The sequence below is a fragment of the Bos indicus genome, chromosome 21 (assembly GCF_029378745.1).
Source record: "Bos indicus isolate NIAB-ARS_2022 breed Sahiwal x Tharparkar chromosome 21, NIAB-ARS_B.indTharparkar_mat_pri_1.0, whole genome shotgun sequence".
NCBI classification, from domain to species: Eukaryota; Metazoa; Chordata; class Mammalia; order Artiodactyla; family Bovidae; genus Bos; species Bos indicus.
This window is the reverse complement of record NC_091780.1, coordinates 24,237,272-24,254,579: the sequence shown is the minus strand read 5'-3', so window position 1 is coordinate 24,254,579 and position 17,308 is coordinate 24,237,272. Positions and strand designations below refer to the sequence as shown.

The 17,308-nt window shown below is 44.9% G+C and overlaps 1 protein-coding gene across 3 annotated transcripts in view; it reads left to right on the top strand.

Moving 5' to 3' along the window:
• The window catches only part of EFL1 (elongation factor like GTPase 1), a 113,946-nt gene extending 102,270 nt beyond the window's left edge, over nucleotides 1-11,676 (top strand). For all 3 annotated transcript variants that reach the window (XM_070775202.1, XM_070775204.1, XM_070775203.1), the window contains exons 19-20: nucleotides 4,694-4,878; nucleotides 11,352-11,676. In XM_070775202.1, the coding sequence (XP_070631303.1) occupies nucleotides 4,694-4,878; nucleotides 11,352-11,540 (374 nt within the window). In that variant the 3' untranslated portion in view covers nucleotides 11,541-11,676. The remainder of the gene's footprint in view (nucleotides 1-4,693; nucleotides 4,879-11,351) is intronic.
• The last annotated feature ends 5,632 nt before the right edge of the window (nucleotides 11,677-17,308 follow it).

Below are 17,308 nucleotides of genomic sequence, written 5' to 3'. Positions count from 1 at the left end.
TTGGTTTTCTAGGAACTGCTCTGCAGCATTAATGGGCTTCCTGGGTGGTAAAGAATTTGCCTGTCACTGCAGGAGATGCAGGTTCTGTCCCTGGTCTGGAAAGACACCCTAGAAACGGAAATGGCAACTCACTCCAGTATTCTTCCCTGGAGAATCCCATGGACAGAGGAGCTTGGTGGGCTTCAGTCCGTGGGGTCATAAAGAGCTGGACACAGCTGAACGGACTAACCACCAACAGTAGCAAGTGCAGCCCTATATTTCTAATCCTGGCCACTGGTTGACTGAACCCAACAGTAAAACGTTGCGTTTACCCACATTGTGTCTTGTTAATTTGGGTTCTTAGATAGTGATCCTAATCCTGTCGAAATATGTTTTACCTTTGCCAACTTCATGTCAACTTGGGATTTGATCCCATGCCTTCTGGGTTTTTAAGTAGCTGATTATCATAGTAAGGACAGAGCTGTGAACAGAGCACTGATCCTTCTAAACTCAGGACATCCATCCTGGGTGGGAGTGAGGGTTAACATCCATTTCCTGTAGACTTGTGGCTGAATCCATCTATCTTATAGCCACCAGCCCACACTCCCCATTGTGTCCACAGCACACTTTATCTCATGTTTGGTTGAAGACCATCTGCATCCTGTCAACCGCACTGGCTTGATTTAGCAGTCTAGATGTTCTGTGACAAAAGGAAGAGAAGTTAGTGTAGTAGGAATAAGAAGTGCCCACCGATTTCTGTGTGTGTGTGTGTTTAGTTGAAGTTAAACCACAAGTGTCAACAAGAGTAACAGAAACCATAAGATGAAAGAAAAATCTTCCTTCTTGGAAATCAACCCATCATTTTTCATTTTCTTATACAATCTTTGTCCACAGTAGTACATTTTGCATAGCTGTTTTTATATTATGCTAGAGGCTGATAGGTGTTTTGCTTTTTACATTTGTTATTTACTTTATAAACACACTTCCATTTGGCTACTTAGTAGTCATAATTTGCATTTTAACCTCTGCATAATATCCTGTCAATCTGATATGCTGTAGTTTACTTCTCATCATCCCCACATTGGAAATTCACATTGTTTCCTATTTGTTTCCTATTAGTTTCCTATTAGAGAAAACATTGCTATGAACCACTGCCTCCTTTGCTAATTCAGAAGAAAAGAAAAAAAAAGTCAACTTTAATTGCCAAACTTTAGCTCTAAAGATTGTAGAATCTGCAGACCAATCTTACTGCCTAGCCTGGAAGAAGAAAATATGTATTGATACATAAGAATCTATAATGCCACAAAAGAACAGGTGAGGCCCAAATGGTGAAGAGATTATTTTGATCTTAGGATCTCACAGACTGCTTCATGGAGCAAGTTGTTTTTGAATGGGCTTTAAACAATGGAAAGGATTTGACTGTAAAGTTGGGCTGAGTGTGCTCTGAGTTGGAGAAACTGAGCTCAGAGTGGAAAAACCTCAAACGTGTCCTGTGGGCTGTGCACGGTTTATCTTGGCTAAGAGCGTAGGGTCTGTGCACTAGGGTCTGGCCGTTTCAAGAGCTGGGGTGTTGGGTTCCTGCCAGGTCATAAAGGGCCTGGAGTACAGGCTGAGACATTTATAGTGTAGTCATTAAAACCAGAGCCCTGATCACAACCAGTCCAGGCCATTAACCTTTCTGTTGCTGTTGTCCATCCTGGAGGATGCCTCTCCCCTGCTGCCTTGCATACAGTTGGGTGCACAGTGAGTTTCCTTGGAGTGAGTGAACCAACGACTCGGGGTGATGGAGCAGATGCCCAGTCAAGAAGGCATCAGAATATGCCCAGTCAGGGGCCACAGGCTCACGAATCTTCATTGATGCGGCTGCTTTTGTGTCCCAGCCGAGCAGCGGCTGTAGAGGGGGTCCCTGAGTGCTCTCAAGCATTAGACACACCAGTCATGAGCACCTAGTGTATCTGGAAGGTTTTTTTCTTTTTTTGTGTGGCTGTTTCCCTTTGTTCAGTGATCTATCACTGTGTCCCAGTTTTTTTAGTTTTAGCAGAATTAAGATGGAATGGGCCAAATTTACATGATCAATTACATTCAGTTTCAGTTACAATTATTGATCCCATGAAGGAAGGGGAGGGGCTTCTAACCTGCAGTGGGATGGAGTCAGGCGGCTCATCCCCACTGGCCCACCTCTTCATGGTGCGTTTGCCCCAGTTCACTCATTCTTTCTCCCGCCCTACCCCCTTGTTTGGGCTATACTTCCATAAACCACCTTAAAACTCCCCTTAGAATGAGGTGGCAGAGTAAATAAAGATGATTAGTTCACCCGCTGGCTAATTCCAATGAATTTTTTTCCCTCATACGAATTTCAGGCAGATCTTGCACAGCCCAGAGGGGAATCTCTAATAAAGACACTAATTGAAAAAAAAAAAAAAAGACACTAATTGTTCTGCTTTTTTCAAGAGCTTTTCACACTGTATCTAAAATATTGCTTTCATTTCTAGATACTGTGTTCTAAAAGCTATGTAAATAAGTTGTATTAATAGTAGTTCAAACAGGAGAGTGGTCAGGATGCGAGAGGAAGGTCATGTCAGAGAAAGCCTGGAGGAGAGAAGGCTGATGCTGTCTTCAAGCGGCTTAAAGGCCCATGGGGTTGTGGGACAGGACCGGAGTGACTTAGCACACCCTCCACCATGGAGATGCCCTGAGGGCCAGTGTCTCAGTAAATGTGGGATCAGAGGTCAAGTGAGAGGCCTGGCTAAGAAATAGTCCCAGGCATCCCAGACATAAAGTTAATCATTTAAACCACACCAATGAGAAATGAAGGGGCTCTCTGAAGGGAAAGTTGGTTTGGAGAAGAGCTTGGAGCCTCAAAGAATACTCTTAGGAAGAAATCATACCCTTAAGAATTAGTAGAACAATGGTCAGAGGGCCAGGGGTCAGAGGAAAGTAGCCCTAAGATTGTTGAGATGTGTCAGAGTGTTGATCAGTAGTTGCAGAAACTGCAGAGAAGTCACAGAGTGAGGATTGAGGAAAAGACACTTAGGTTGATGAAGAGGTGTATGTGTTAGTTGCTCAGTCATGTCCAACTCTCTGCAACCTCACGGACTACAGCCTGCCAGGCTCCTCTCTCCAGTGGATTTCCCAGGAAAGAATACTGGAGTGGGTTGCCATTTCCTTCTCCAGGGGATCTTCCCAACCCAGGGGTCAAACACATGTCTTCCTGTGATGGCAGGGGGTTCTTTACCACTGTGCCACCTGGGGCAATATGAAAATGGCTGAAATTTGAAAAGAAGCAGTTTTAATAGAGCTCAGGGCAGCTGGTTGAGTCCGGGTGCTGAAGGCAGAGCACATAGTGAAGAAGCCAGTGTCAGCTCCTTTGGGCACATGGGGAGGGCGGTGCCGGGGCTGGGGGACGGCGTTCCACAGGTTAGAAAAGAGGACAGGTGTCCCTGTCATCACTGTGGGTGTTTTTAATTTGTTTTTCTGCTAAGCCTGGAGATGGGAAGGCCCATCAGAGTTTTTAAGCTTTTGTTTGTCTTTTTAAGCCTGTGACACAATGGGTTTCCTGCTATTGGTTTTCCTTTCTCCTTCCTCATCACCACCACCAGGGGGAAATCTGAGTCAGAGAGAAAAGTTTGCCAGTTCAGACAGTTTTGCTCTCTACACTCAGTTTCTAGTCTAAAAAGTAAATGGTAAGTCAGGGTGGGCGACCTCCACACCAGCTCCCTGCCCAGTTGTTGAGGAGGACAGAGTCCAGGACTCCATGTGGTAGTCCCAGGAGACTGGTACTCTGCTTCACTGCAGTGTCAATTCTCCAGGATAACGCGTTTGTAGACTACTGTGGCCTTAGAAGCATTTTGTCTGAGTGGCAGCTGAAGGTATCCCTGCACTCCAGCAAGTTCCTCGCCACATGGACTGTAGTACTCAGTCATGTCTGACTCTGTGACCCCATGGACTGTAGCCCGCCAGGCTTCTCTGTCCATGGGATTCTTGAGGCAAGAATACTGGAGTAGGTTGCCATTTCCTCCTCCAGGGGAGCTTCCTGACCCAGGGATTGAACACAGGTCTCCTGCCATAGCAGGGGGGTTCTTCACCACTGAGCCATTGCAAAGCCCAGAAGCCAAAAATTCTTACCAGATGTTAAAGATTCCAAACACACAGTTCTCGGGAAATAAAACCCATATTCTTGTAACACTGAAATATCAGCTTAAATATGAGCGAGCATTTATATATGGCTTTAATTTTTAGTATAAAAATGTCATTGTGCCAGTTGCTTGCTTACTAGACCCAAATAGCTTGTCATCATTATAATTATCATCATCACATTAATAATGTCTTGTAACTGTGAAAATACTTTGAACATTTATAAAGCCCAGTCACACTAACTCATTGGAATTCATACTCAAAGACAACCACTAGTGACAGTGTACCCACGGTCCTTTTAAAGGTCTCCCTCTTTCCATGCTGTGTGGAGGGGATTGTCTTGGGTAATGCACTTTGGGGTGATTTCACCTTTTGTTACTTGTTTCTAATTTTTCTGTGATTGTCACGCTTATCCTTTTAAATAAATGCTTGGATATTTCCCATGCCTTTGTAAGCCAGAATTACTGGGATCAAAGTTAATCATTAGTAGAGTGTTAAGAGGGTGTAGGAACAGTCGCATCTCGGTGCAGCTCAAGACAGGTAACCGGTCAGTGAATTTAAAAGATGTGCGGCTTTGCAGGTCGGGTCTACGCGGTCCTGTCAAAGAGAGAAGGACGAGTACTGCAGGAGGAGATGAAAGAGGGGACAGACATGTTCATCATCAAGGCCGTGCTGCCCGTGGCTGAGAGCTTCGGCTTTGCCGATGAGATCCGGAAGAGGACCAGTGGCCTGGCTAGCCCACAGCTGGTATTCAGCCACTGGGAGGTAAGAAGCCAAATCCGAGTTCTTCCTTGTCATCTCAGGCTGTGCTTCCCCACAGGGGGCGCCCCCAGGAGCCAACCACTTCCCAGGTGGGTTGGTCTTACCTGGTCCTGCGTGGTCAAAGCTGATGGCATTTTTTCATCCAGACTGGAAGACCTGAGATTATATGTGCTTTGTAATACACACACACACACGTACTCTTTTTTTTTTTTCATTTGATGTAAAATTTAAGAACATTTAATCCTTTTTTCCCCTTCCAAAGATATATTGTAGGTAAGAAAACCACAGGTATTTTGAAAATGGAACTTTAATGTTTCTTCTGGGGAAAAAGCACTTCTAACATTTAAAGGCAAACAGTTATGCTTCTTACAAGAGAGAACTTTGAATGATTCCGTGTTTCACGTTCCTCAGTCCCCATTATGGAGACTCAGGGCTCCTGTGGGCTTCAGGTGTTGTGGCACAAAATGACTCATCAAAACACATACATTTGGAGAACAGACTTTTGGTTACCGGAGGGGAAGGGGTAGTCAGGGAGTTTGAGATGGACATGTATGCCCTGCTGTATTTCAAATGGATAGCCAACAAGGACCTACTGTATTTCATCTAAATCTGTTGCTAGTCCAAAACACTCAGTTGTGTCTGCTTCTCCTTAAAAAAAGAAAGTTAGATTTTTTGTGCTTGATAGAACTAAAGTTAATATTGTTCCAATTTAGGTTACCTTTTTTGGTTGTTGGTACAAGCTACATTTTAACAGTGATTTCCTATGAAATTTTTTTTGCATTTTTGTCTCGAAACTAAATGATGTTTCTATGGCTCTATTGGCTTATGTCTGAGTAGATACCATTGCTGGACTTCATTATGTAGAAAACAGTAGCACAAAATATGTAAGTTATTTGTTAATCCCCATGCTTATGGGTAATAATTTCCCACTTATCTGGACTTCTAGCTTTTTGGTTTTGGTTTTTGGCACTCAACTTTTACATAAGAGCACAAACCAGTGAAAAATAGAAGGGATGGATTCATAAAGGCAGCTTCTGAAGAACTATGTCTATGAAGAAGTGTAAGTGTTAGTCAGTCGAGTCTGACTCTTTGCAACCCCATGGACTGAAGTCCACGAGGTTCCTGTCCATGGGATTCTCCAGGCAAGCATACTGGAGCAGGATAAATGTACTACTGACATTCCTAATGAGAAACAGCATTGTCTCACACACGTTCTAGCAACCAGATGTGTGATTATAGGACAGTGCAGCAAAGTGATACTTAGAACAGAAGAGTTACTCCACTTCAAAGTAATGACCTTGAGAAATGCAACACTTTCTTCACTTGTGCTACCACTGCTGAAAACAGCCTTCAGAACTTAGAGCTCGTGCTTCTGAATGTCTTAAGAGATGACGAGTACATCTCATTAAGAAGACCTAGATCAACCCTGGTGCAAAAAACTGGGTGACAGGATGTTTGGTCAGAACAGAGTGTAGGTTGAGTGATCATTGGGATTCTCTGTAGATGCAGATGGAAGACATATTCAGAGCTCTTGAAATGACATCATCATTGAACGAATTCTGTATTGGAATTCGCTTATTCTATTGTTTGTTTAAAATACTTCATCACCTTATAGTCATTCTTATCCTTGAACATGATTCTATAATGCACATTTTTTTTAAAAAAAATCTATAAAACTTCTCATCCTTTCCCAACTGGCAAATACATTGTGTATGAAACTGATAAGTCTGCTCTGTGGAAAGAATCCCAAAGCAGAGTGGCTCAGATAAAGCAGAAGGTTCTCTCTTGAGTCCAGGGCTGCCTCTCTCAGCACTGTGCGTCCACTGGTGGTCTGGAGGGGACGTTCCACCTCCTCCCATCACCCCTGCATTCCTGCCAGTAAGATCCAGGAACAGGCAGAGGGCGCACTCCAGCCCTTTAAGAGGATGCTGCCCAAGTCACTCCCCTTCATCCCACTGCCCAGAACTCATCCAGCATGTCAAGCAAGGCTCCACCTGACAAGGAGGCTGGCAGTGTGGTCTTACCTGGGTCATACTGAGTCTGACTGTACGCAACACCATGGACTGTTGCCTGCCAAGCTCCTCTGTCCATGAGATTCTCCAGGCAAGAATACTGGAGTGGGTTGCCATTTCCTCCTCCAGGGGATCTTCCCCACACAGGGATCGAACCCACATCTTTTGCGTCTCCTGCCTTGGCAGGTGGTTTCTTTGCCACTAGCACCAGGAGTCAGCACTGACCCATTACTTGTTTTGGTAAATAAAGTATAACCACACCCCTTAATTTGCATATCTTACATGGCTGCTTTCAAGAGGACTCTTGAGACCATGAGGCCCACAGTCTATTTTACCTACTGTCTTGGGCTTTATAGAAAAGGTATGACTATCTACCGCTCTTCCCAGAACCTCGGTCATCTGTATGCCCACCCAAAATACCTATTACCAAAGAAAAAGAGGAGAATAGGTATTTAGGAACAGTTAATATAAAACAGCAAATTTTGACCAAATACGCAGTTTTTGTTGGTACGAAAATCATGATGGTTTCTTCAGTCTTCTTTCTCTCTCAAAATGTGAAAAAAGAGGTGGGGGGTTGAAAGTTAATCTTATATACTTAATAGTAATTTTTAAAAAATACTAGTTTGGGGCTTAGTTATAGCTTGTTATTACAAATCGATCCTTCAATAAACAACTGTAGGGGAAGTGTAGTCAAGAAAAGTTAGCTGCAGTTTTGTACCATCCCTCTGTCATCCCCTTGCCACCTGCCATGGTCCCATTCCCCAAAGCTTCAAATCTTTGAAAGTCTTGAAAATCCATTACACTTAAATGTCACTGATCTGATATTTTCTGGCTGTCTCAGTCCCCCCCACCCCCACCCCCCGCCATAGTTAGGTTCAGAAATAACACAGTTGTCAAGATCTGGCTTCTCACTCCAAGGCACTGTTTTTCATTTGTATTCTACCACACCATATAATTTACAATCAAGAGCTTTTGAGAGAAAGTGCTTCAGAAAAATAGAGAAAATAAAATTACAGGCATTTTCCACGAGGAAACCTTTGAAGTCAGCAGTCTCATAATTTCTCTTTCTATGTTTTACCCTTCTGCAAAAAAAGGAAGAAAAGGAGCTAATAAGGGACACAGAAAGAAATATTACCAGTCAGTGCTGTTCTACGTGTATGTCAGCATAACCTCGAGTCTCACTGTTTAATACTGAGATTCCCCCGGGGGTGCGCTAAAGGCCGTGCAGGGTAAGGAAGAAGTGATTGCAGTAGCACCGAAGACATGTAATTTGGACATGGTATTTCCCACCTGCCAGCTGTAATCTTAGGGAGAATTGGGCAAAGTATTGAAATAGAGCTCCCAAAGCTTTTTTATTTTCTAGTTTTGTTGTTGTTGTTGTTTTTTAATGCTCAGGGCAGCAACTAGCACTTGGGTGCCTTCCTTCCTGTGAGTTAGAAGATGAAGTGCTCTTTAGATTCTGAAGGTGCAAAAAATATCCTCCCCGCAGGCACATGAATTCTGGGTGATCCTGTTAGAAGAAAGCACCTTTTCTTCAAAACTGATAGCAAGCTCTGCTCTCCTGCCTCGGGGATGCTTTTCTGTGAGCATCACCTGTACTGTCTTTGGGGTCACCTTGTCATCGCCCACAAAGAAAATTCATCATGACCCTAATGCAGTCAGATGGGGCTGAACCAGGCTAGCCTCTTCCTGACAAAGAGTACTCCATCTCCCCTCTGCTGACAGTTTGTTCGACATGTCAAGGCAAGAACCTAGATACAGGAGGGGTGCAGGTGAAGACAGCAGCTGCCCGTGCAGGACAGAGGAAGTGCAGGCAACTGGGCCTGTGTCAGGTGAGTCCCTGGGCAGCAGGAGATGAACACAGACAGCGGCCCCAGAGTCTCGGGAACAAACTGAGCAAACTTCAGAAATATGTGCCGACGGAAAACGGACCCTTCTGAAGCTCCTGGGTCCTACATTCTTGAAAAAAGGACTCTCTGGTCTTAAACTGGCCAGTCTGAGTCTGCTGTCTCCCAACCAGCCCCTCACTTACTGCTAGAAAAGATTGAGGGCAGGAAGAGAAGGGAGTGGCAGAGGATGAGATGGATGGCATCACCGACTCAATGGACATGAATTTGAGCAAACTCCAGGAGATAGTGAAGGACAGGGGAGCCTGGTGTGCCACAGTACATGGGGTCGAAAAGAATTGGACACGACTTAGCAACTGAACAACAAAAATGTATTCACTGCTACCACTGAGACCTGCTAAGAACATGTGGCTTCTTTATATTCCACGATGCATTTATCATCCAACTAGTTAGAGGGAGACACTAATGACTGGCTTAGAACTAGTCTCCTACAAGTACAGTGTTTGTGGATGACCACCCAGGTACATGGTCCATTTCCTGACCTTCTTCCCCTTCCGCTCTCTGAGAAAGAGAGGGCCTTCTGTGGGGAGAAGGTGGGGACCTCAGCTCCAGCACGGTGCCCTGTAGAGCCTCAGTGGCCTTGTCCAGCAAGTGGCTTGCCTGGTCTGGTCCCATCTAGCTGCTAGAGCCAGTATGGTGGCACCAAACAGTCTCAGGAATCTTTCCAACAGCCACTGATCTCTGGAAGTCCACACCTGCAGCTGCCTTTGTCCTGCGCCCAGGCTGCTACCAGCCTCTTGGCCACTCCACGCCCTCTCACATGTGGGGGACTTCCAGATCAGCAGCATCACCCCTCGCACTGCTCTGCTGCCTTGTCAGATGAGACCTGGAGTGGGCAGGACCCCAGCAACTTGCCGGTCCTAAAAGAAAGTCAACCTTGAGTATTCATTGGAAGGACTGATGCTAATGCTGAAGCTCCAGCACTCTGGCCACCTGATGTGAAGAGGCCACTCATTGGAAAAGACCCTGATGTGGAGAAAGATTGAAGGCAGGAGGAGAAGGGGGCAGTGGAGGATGAGATGGCTGGATGGCATCATCAACTAAATGGACATAAATTTGAGCAAACTCTGGGAGATAGTGGAGGACAGAGGAGCCTGGCGTGCTGCAGTCCATGGGGTCACAGAGAGTTGGACACGACTTAGTGACTGAACAATAACAGCCGCCTGCCAGTCCTTTGCTAATGGCACCCTTGGAGATGTTGCTGATGCTCTGTGGACATATACCTTGAGGACACCTTAGTCCTCATGTCTAGTACTTCAGCCTAAGGGCACTGTTCTGTGCTTTTACACACTTACGAGACTGTGATGTGTGGTCTAGTTCTTTTTCACAACTGCCTACTGTTTTATAACTGCTGTTCCCCACCCCCATCTCCTTTATTTCTTGGGGGATTTTTATAAGAACTCTCTAGAACTTTGTCTTCAGATTAGCTGTTCTCTCTCTCTCACTGTTCGTTCTCCTTTTGTTGAGTCTGGCACCTGTCTTTCGTGGTGCTGGATTTCCTCTTGTCCTCAGAGAGTCACACTGGCAGGGTCACTTGCAGTGGGGCTTCTCTCCTCCTCTGCCCTCCTGAGGGCCGCAGCTCAGGTCAGTGCCTTCCCCAGTGTAGACATGCAGGACCACAGACTCTGCACGGGCCGAGCCTCATCTTCAGAAGGTGATGGCTTTTCTCTCGTGACCTACTAGTCACTTCTAGCCACAGCCCCAGGCAGACAGTTACCCCACCTCTCAAGAAGACGGGGGGGGGGGGGGGGGTTCTGTCCCCACATGCCTGGGGTATGTGGCTTTGGGCCCGTCTATCCTCAGTGGGCAGTAAGAGTCTGGCCCTCATGACCCTTCCTGTCTTGGCTCCCTATGGGAAGTGGATAGGGCTTGTACCTCCGTTTATCACTGTGGGCTCTCTTCTCTCCCTTCCTAGTCCATAGAAATTTCCTACTGTTGTATTGAAGAGTGATTATTATAAAATAAATTCTTCTTTCATTTCTGTGTCTTAAACCGAAGAGTATTGGGATTTGAGACCACTTGAGACATACTACCTCTTTCTGCCCAGTTGGAAAATAAGAAAAAAAGAACAAGACATATGAAAGTCAGAATCTCACTGTCCTTACTTGTAAAGCCGATTTTGTAGAATGTGGTCAGCATGTTGGCAATACTGACCTCCTCATACTGCACTGAATTTTGGAGCAAAAACTCAGAATAGTCAAGAACAGACCCATGTGTTGATCTGTGCTGAGGACAAAGGCGAAATTAATGAAATAACACCTCTGCCCAGGGGTATCATACTGTAGGGGAGAGTCTTTCCTATTATATTGTTCAAAAGTAATAGTTTTCTTACTTCCTTAGTGTTCTATAAAAAGGCTCTAAGAGTAAAGACTAATGTGTATATTACAGGTTTCATTGAATCTGCCTCCATTTGTTCATGGTTGTTTATTACCATTTCTAGCAAGCTTACCTCTTCATTGCTTAGCGTTCATTTCTTAAGCTAAGACTGTATGAATTAGCATTGGAAATAAAAGTATAGTTGTCTAATCTAGCACATTTTGTCACCTTCCTTTACAAGATAATCCCCAGCGACCCCTTCTGGGTACCAACCACCGAGGAGGAGTACCTGCACTTTGGGGAAAAGGCTGATTCCGAGAACCAGGCCCGGAAGTACATGAACGCAGTGCGGAAGCGGAAGGGTCTCTATGTGGAAGAGAAGATTGTGGAGCACGCAGAAAAGCAGAGAACCCTCAGCAAGAATAAGTAACCACCCCTGCTGGCTGATCCTTCCCTTTGTAATAAATGAGGAAAGGTCACCCAGGCTTTGATACTGGGAAATTTTCTTTATGCTGCGTCATCGCTGTGCATTCACTTTCAATAAAGTTGATCCGTATAATATTTTACATAGAGCATTCCAGAATTTTTTTGTAATTGATTCTGCTACAAAGCAAGATGTTGTTATAAGCATTGCAGTGGCCCCTTCTCCCTTTGTGTGTGCTTCAGTCGTGTCCGACTCTTTGCGACCCTATGGACCGTAGCTTACCAGGCTCCTCTGTGCGTGGTATTCTCCAGGCAAGAATCCTAGAGTGGGTTGCCCTCCTTCTCCCTACCCTGTGTGTAACTGCCCCCAGCAGTAAGACTCAGGCTATGATGAGGGCAGTCTGCTGAGTGCTGAGGGCAGGGTGTGCAGACCCTGCTGTGGGGGCTGCATCCTCAACACTGAGCAGCCCACCTCTGCCTGTTGTCAGCGTCACACTTCCAACTACATCCTCCACTTAAACATTTTTATATGTAATCTTTGGTTAACAGCATTTAACATCCTTTGAAGAGACCACAAACTTGCAAGGCGAGCTACCTTTAGATTAGTTAAACCAAGTCACTTTTACAGCTGATTCATCTTAAGGTTTATTTGTCCATCCAAACAATGTTTTGATGTAATGTTCAATTATTGGCCTTTAAACCTTCTGTTTTCACATTCCTTCATGTATTGCATCACTCATATTTAAATAAATGTTAATTAAATTAACAGACTGGTTCCAAATCAGGAAAGGAGTACGACAAGGCTATATATTGTCACCCTGCTTATTTAACTTATATGCAGAGTACATCATGAGAAATGCTGGGCTGGATGAAGCATAAGCTGGAATCAAGATTGCCAGGAGAAATATCAATCACCTCAGATATGCAGATGACACCACCCTTATGGCAGAAAGTGAAGAACTAAAGAGCCTCTTGATGGAAGTGAAAGAGGAGAGTGAAAAAGTTGGCTTAAAACTCAACATTCAGAGAACTAAGATCATGGCATCTGGTCCCATCACTTCATGACAAATAGATGGGGAAGCAATGGAAACTGACAAACTTTTTGGGGGGCTCCAAAATCACTACAGATGATGACTGCAGCCATAAAATTAAAAGACACTTGTTCCTTGGAAGAAAAGTTGTGACCAACCTAGACGGCATATTAAAACCAGAGACATTACTTTGCCAACAAAGGTCCATCTAGTCAAAGCTATGGTTTTTCCAGTAGTCACGTATGGATGTGAGAGTTGGACTATCAAGAAAGCTGAGCACCAGAGAACTGATGCTTTTGAACTGTGGTGTTGGAGAAGACTCTTGAGAGTCCCTTGGATTGCAAGGAGATCCAACCAGTCCATCCTAAAGGAAATCAGTCCTGAATATTCATTGGAAAGGCTGATGCTGAAGCTGAAACTCCAATCCTTTGGCCACCTGATGGAAAGAACTGACTCATTGGAAAAGACCCTGATGCTGGGAAGGATTGAAGGCAGGAGAGGGGACAACAGAGGATGAGATGATTGGATGTTATTACTGACTCGATGGACATGAGTTTGAGTAAACTCCGGGATTTGGTGATGGACAGGGAGTCCTGGCGTGCTGCAGTCCATGGGGTTGCAAAGAGTCAGACATGACTGAGTGACTGAACTGAACTGAACTTTTTCTTTAAAAAAAAAAAAAAGTAAATTTCTGTAATTCTCTTGGCTGTTTCCTCAGCCTTACTGAAGGGTATTATCTTTTATGATGAGATTATTGCCTTTATATAAATGTCTTCCCTAAATCTCCTCAGTTGCCTCATTCAGGGAAATCCCCATATAAGGGACAAATGAATCCAGTCAAAAATAGATTTTATAATTTTTGATGTTTCCCTAATACCTTTTATAGCCACTTAAAAGAAGGATTCTTTTTCAAAATGCATAAAATTATAAGACCAGACTCGAAATGCTTTTAATGGTTTTTTTGTTTGTTTAGGGTTTTTTGTTTTGTTTTGTTTTAATACACTAGGTCACTCTTAACACTAGAGCCCTGGCAAATCTGGTCAAGTCTGATTGACCCTGCCTTTGGGGAGAGTGTAGCTAGATATTTCACTGTCTGTCCAAGCTGAACAGATACTGATAATCTGAATTAATTGAGAATTCCACCACATACTGGTTTATCTAAAAACTTGGATAACACAGGAAGAGCTAACACATCGATTTATAGCATTTGTGAATAACATCATTCAAACTGCCAGATGTACCATATAAAGTATTCTTAGACTCTCCACTTTATCAGCAAATGCTGCATTTAATAGAAAAGAGGCGCAGCCCCAAGAGAGCTGGAGCGCTCACTGCGCTCTGCGGCCCTGCCAGATGGGCTGGTGTGGGGGGAGGCCGTCAGCTTGATAGATGGCCGCTCCGCCTCCTCCCTGCTTGGGGAGGCAGCAACGAGCAGGGAGGTGACCGCGGGCCACAGGCTGCAGCCAGTCCGTCACGTGCGTCATCTGCCGTACTGTGTAACACGAAGGGGCTCCAGCCGGGGGTGCCCATCATGTAGGACAGCTCAGTGAGATGTGTGTCTGCTTCGTGTCCCTGGGCCACGCTCAGACCCTCACCTGCACGTATGAAATGCAGTGAAAGTGAACCTAGAAGCTGTGATGCTCAGTCATGCACAACTCTGGTGATACCCCGTGGACTGTAGCCCGCCAGGCTCCTCTGTCCATGGCATTTCCCAGGCAAGAATACTGGAGTGGGTGGCCATTTCCTCCACCAGGGGATCTCCCCACCCAGGGATCGAACCTGTGTCTCCTGCATTTGCTGGTGAACTCTTTACCACTGGGCTGCCTGAGAAGCCTAAACCAAGTATTTAACCTGTCCCAAAGTGGGATGGAGGTGTTGCTATTCTTACATTGGGCTTAGTCTCTGGCAGTCATTTATAGACAGGGGGGCAATGAGGGTGCCACAAAACCAAGACCCTCACTCCTGGAGGGTCCTTGGCATTGAGGTGCTGAGATCTCAGAGGACAGACGTAGGCACCATCAATCTCTTGGCTTTTCTAAGACAGCCCCAGGGCACAGGTGGGCAAGGGCGGCGAGTCTGGGTGGGTGAGACTTTTCAGTGTGCTCCATTGTGTCTGTCTGACTTTTTGCAACCCCATGGGCTAAAGCCTGCAGGCTCCTCTGTCCATGGGATTTTCCAGGTAGGAACACTGGAGTGGGTTGCCATTTCCTTCTCCAGGGGATCTTCCTGACCCAGGCATCAAGCCCACATCTCCTGGGTTGGCAGGCGGATTCTTTACCACCCAGCACAACTTGGCTTGAGGAGAAATATCTATCTGTTATGACCCCAGGTGTATGGGGGTGTGTGTTGGGGTGCGAGGGGACAGAGGGAGAGAGATCCCCATTGGATCCTCACATGTGCTGTATGATAAGAGGACCTGGAAGACGTCGCATGGCCCAGGTCCCATTTCTCATGCAGCTGCACCTCCTGCTCTGAGTACATCACAAAAGAATTCCAGGGACTGTGGTCTGATTAGTGTCAGGGTCAGAGAACTCATCCACAGAAGCCTCATCTTCACTGTAACAGAGGGCAAGAGGAAGGTCTTCATATTTACGATATTTTTATCCTGTGCCTCAAACTTAGGTAAACCTACCAGTGTCCAACGTTCAAAAATCATTACCTATATTGCTCAGATTTATTGCCATTGAGTTTAGAGAAATAATTTATTTCAGATCTTAGGTTAACCCATGCCCTTAAAACTGGATAAGAAATATTCCTTCCCTCGAGATGGTTGGATGACATCACTGACTCAATGGACATGAGTTTGAGCAAACTCCAGGAGATGATAAAGGACAAGGAAGCCTGGCGTGCGGCAGTCCATGTGGTCACAAAGAGTCAGACACGACTGAGCAACTGAACCTGTCTTACAACAATTAAGGCCCAGAGCTCTCCAGCTGAACAGACAAATCCAAGAATAAGAAGGTGTGTCCTCATGAAGCAATCCAAGTAATCCTTTTTAAGGCAAAAAGCACTTGAGACTTCTGAAACTAGGGGGAAAAAAAATAAAAATAATAAAAGCCAAGCATTTAGATCAGATTCTAAAAACAGAGGATTATGAATGTCAACCTAAACACGCAAACTGGACCATGGAAGTTGAGACTTTCCTTTGATCCTCTTCCACAGACAGAGCCTGTGGCACAGACAGCATCTTCTGTCAACTGAGGAATGAGCCGTGGGGAGGCCTGTCTGCCCTGCAGTTCACGAGAGAGTCACATGCCATGGACTCCAAGAAAGGAAGGGGGCAGGACATACAGAAGGGCTCCCTGCAAGGGCAGAAGTGAAGGGACCAAGACCCTCCCAACCTGGCCAATCCTGGCCCAGGGCTGGAGAGCCAGAGACTTGACCTTGAGTCATGAGGATGACTGAAGACAGTCCCTGTCCTTCACCATCTCCTGGAGTTTACTAATTGGTTATCCCATCCAACCATCTCATTCTCTATTGCTCACTTCCCCTCCTGCCCTCAATCTTTCCCAGCATCAGGGTCTTTTCCAGTGAGTCCGCTTTTTGCATCATGTGGCCAAAGGATTAGAGCTTCAGCATCAGTCCTCCCCATGAATATTCAGGGTTGATTGCCTTTAGTATTGATTGGTTTGATCTCCTTACAGTCCGAGGGACTCTCAAGAGTCTTCTCCAACACCACAAGTTGAAAGCATCAATTCTTCGGCGCTCAGCCTTCTTTATGATCCAACTCTCATATCCATACATGACTAGTGGAAAAATCACAGCTTTGAGTAGATGGACCTTTGTCAGCAAAGTGATGTCTCTGCTTTTTAATATGCTGTCTAGGTTTGTCATAGCTTGTGGGACATGCAAAGTCTCGGCCCCCATCTAAGACTTTCTGTGTCAAACTGAGGTGAACTCAGTATGCTGTTTTAACAAGGCCTCCAAGTGATTCAGATGCATACTTAAGTTTGAAGGCAACTGCCATAGAGATTTTAATTACCAGTTATTTAAAATTATACTTTGAAGACTTCCCTAGTGGTCCAGTTGTTCTGCACTCTCAATGCAGGGTGCCCCAGTTTGATCCCTGGTCAGGGAAGTAGATCCCACGTGCCTCAACTAAAAATCCCCTGCGCTGCATCGAAAACCCAGCACAGATAAATAAATTAAAAAGTAATAATAAAGAAAATAAAGCTATACTTTGCACTTTGTGAAAATTTTCTTAACTGCTTCGTGATTTGCAAGCAAAAATGCACGCTGTACCTCTTAGGTCTAATTTTAAGTAACATTTGCAAGGCTTCATTTGGGTAATTAACTTTCTTCCACCCCATGGTAGATATGGAAACTCTTAAGTCTTTTCAAATGTGTACACTGTTATTTTAGGATTGGGAGGCTAAAGGTCAAAGGAGAGAACTAACCAAAAATAATTCAGTTTGAAAAAGAGCATCCATATGGTGTTCATTCTGGACAGAACATTGATGGAGGAAGAAGTTATTTGCCTTTCAAACCTGGTAGGAGCAAAGAAAGGGAGGAACAGGCTCAAAGATTTGGGGCACTTACAAAATGTACTCTTAAGGCGAGAAAAACGGATCAAACTGAAAGGTTGTTTGAACATCAGATTCAGATGTTTCTTTTTTTATGTGCCCTAATTCAAAACAGAAAAAAAAAGTGACCTTATGAGATGTCTAGTTATGAATGTTTACTCCCCTTCTTTTATCTTTCTTTTTAAGAGCGGCTAGAAAAATCAGAGCTAGGGGAATTTTTC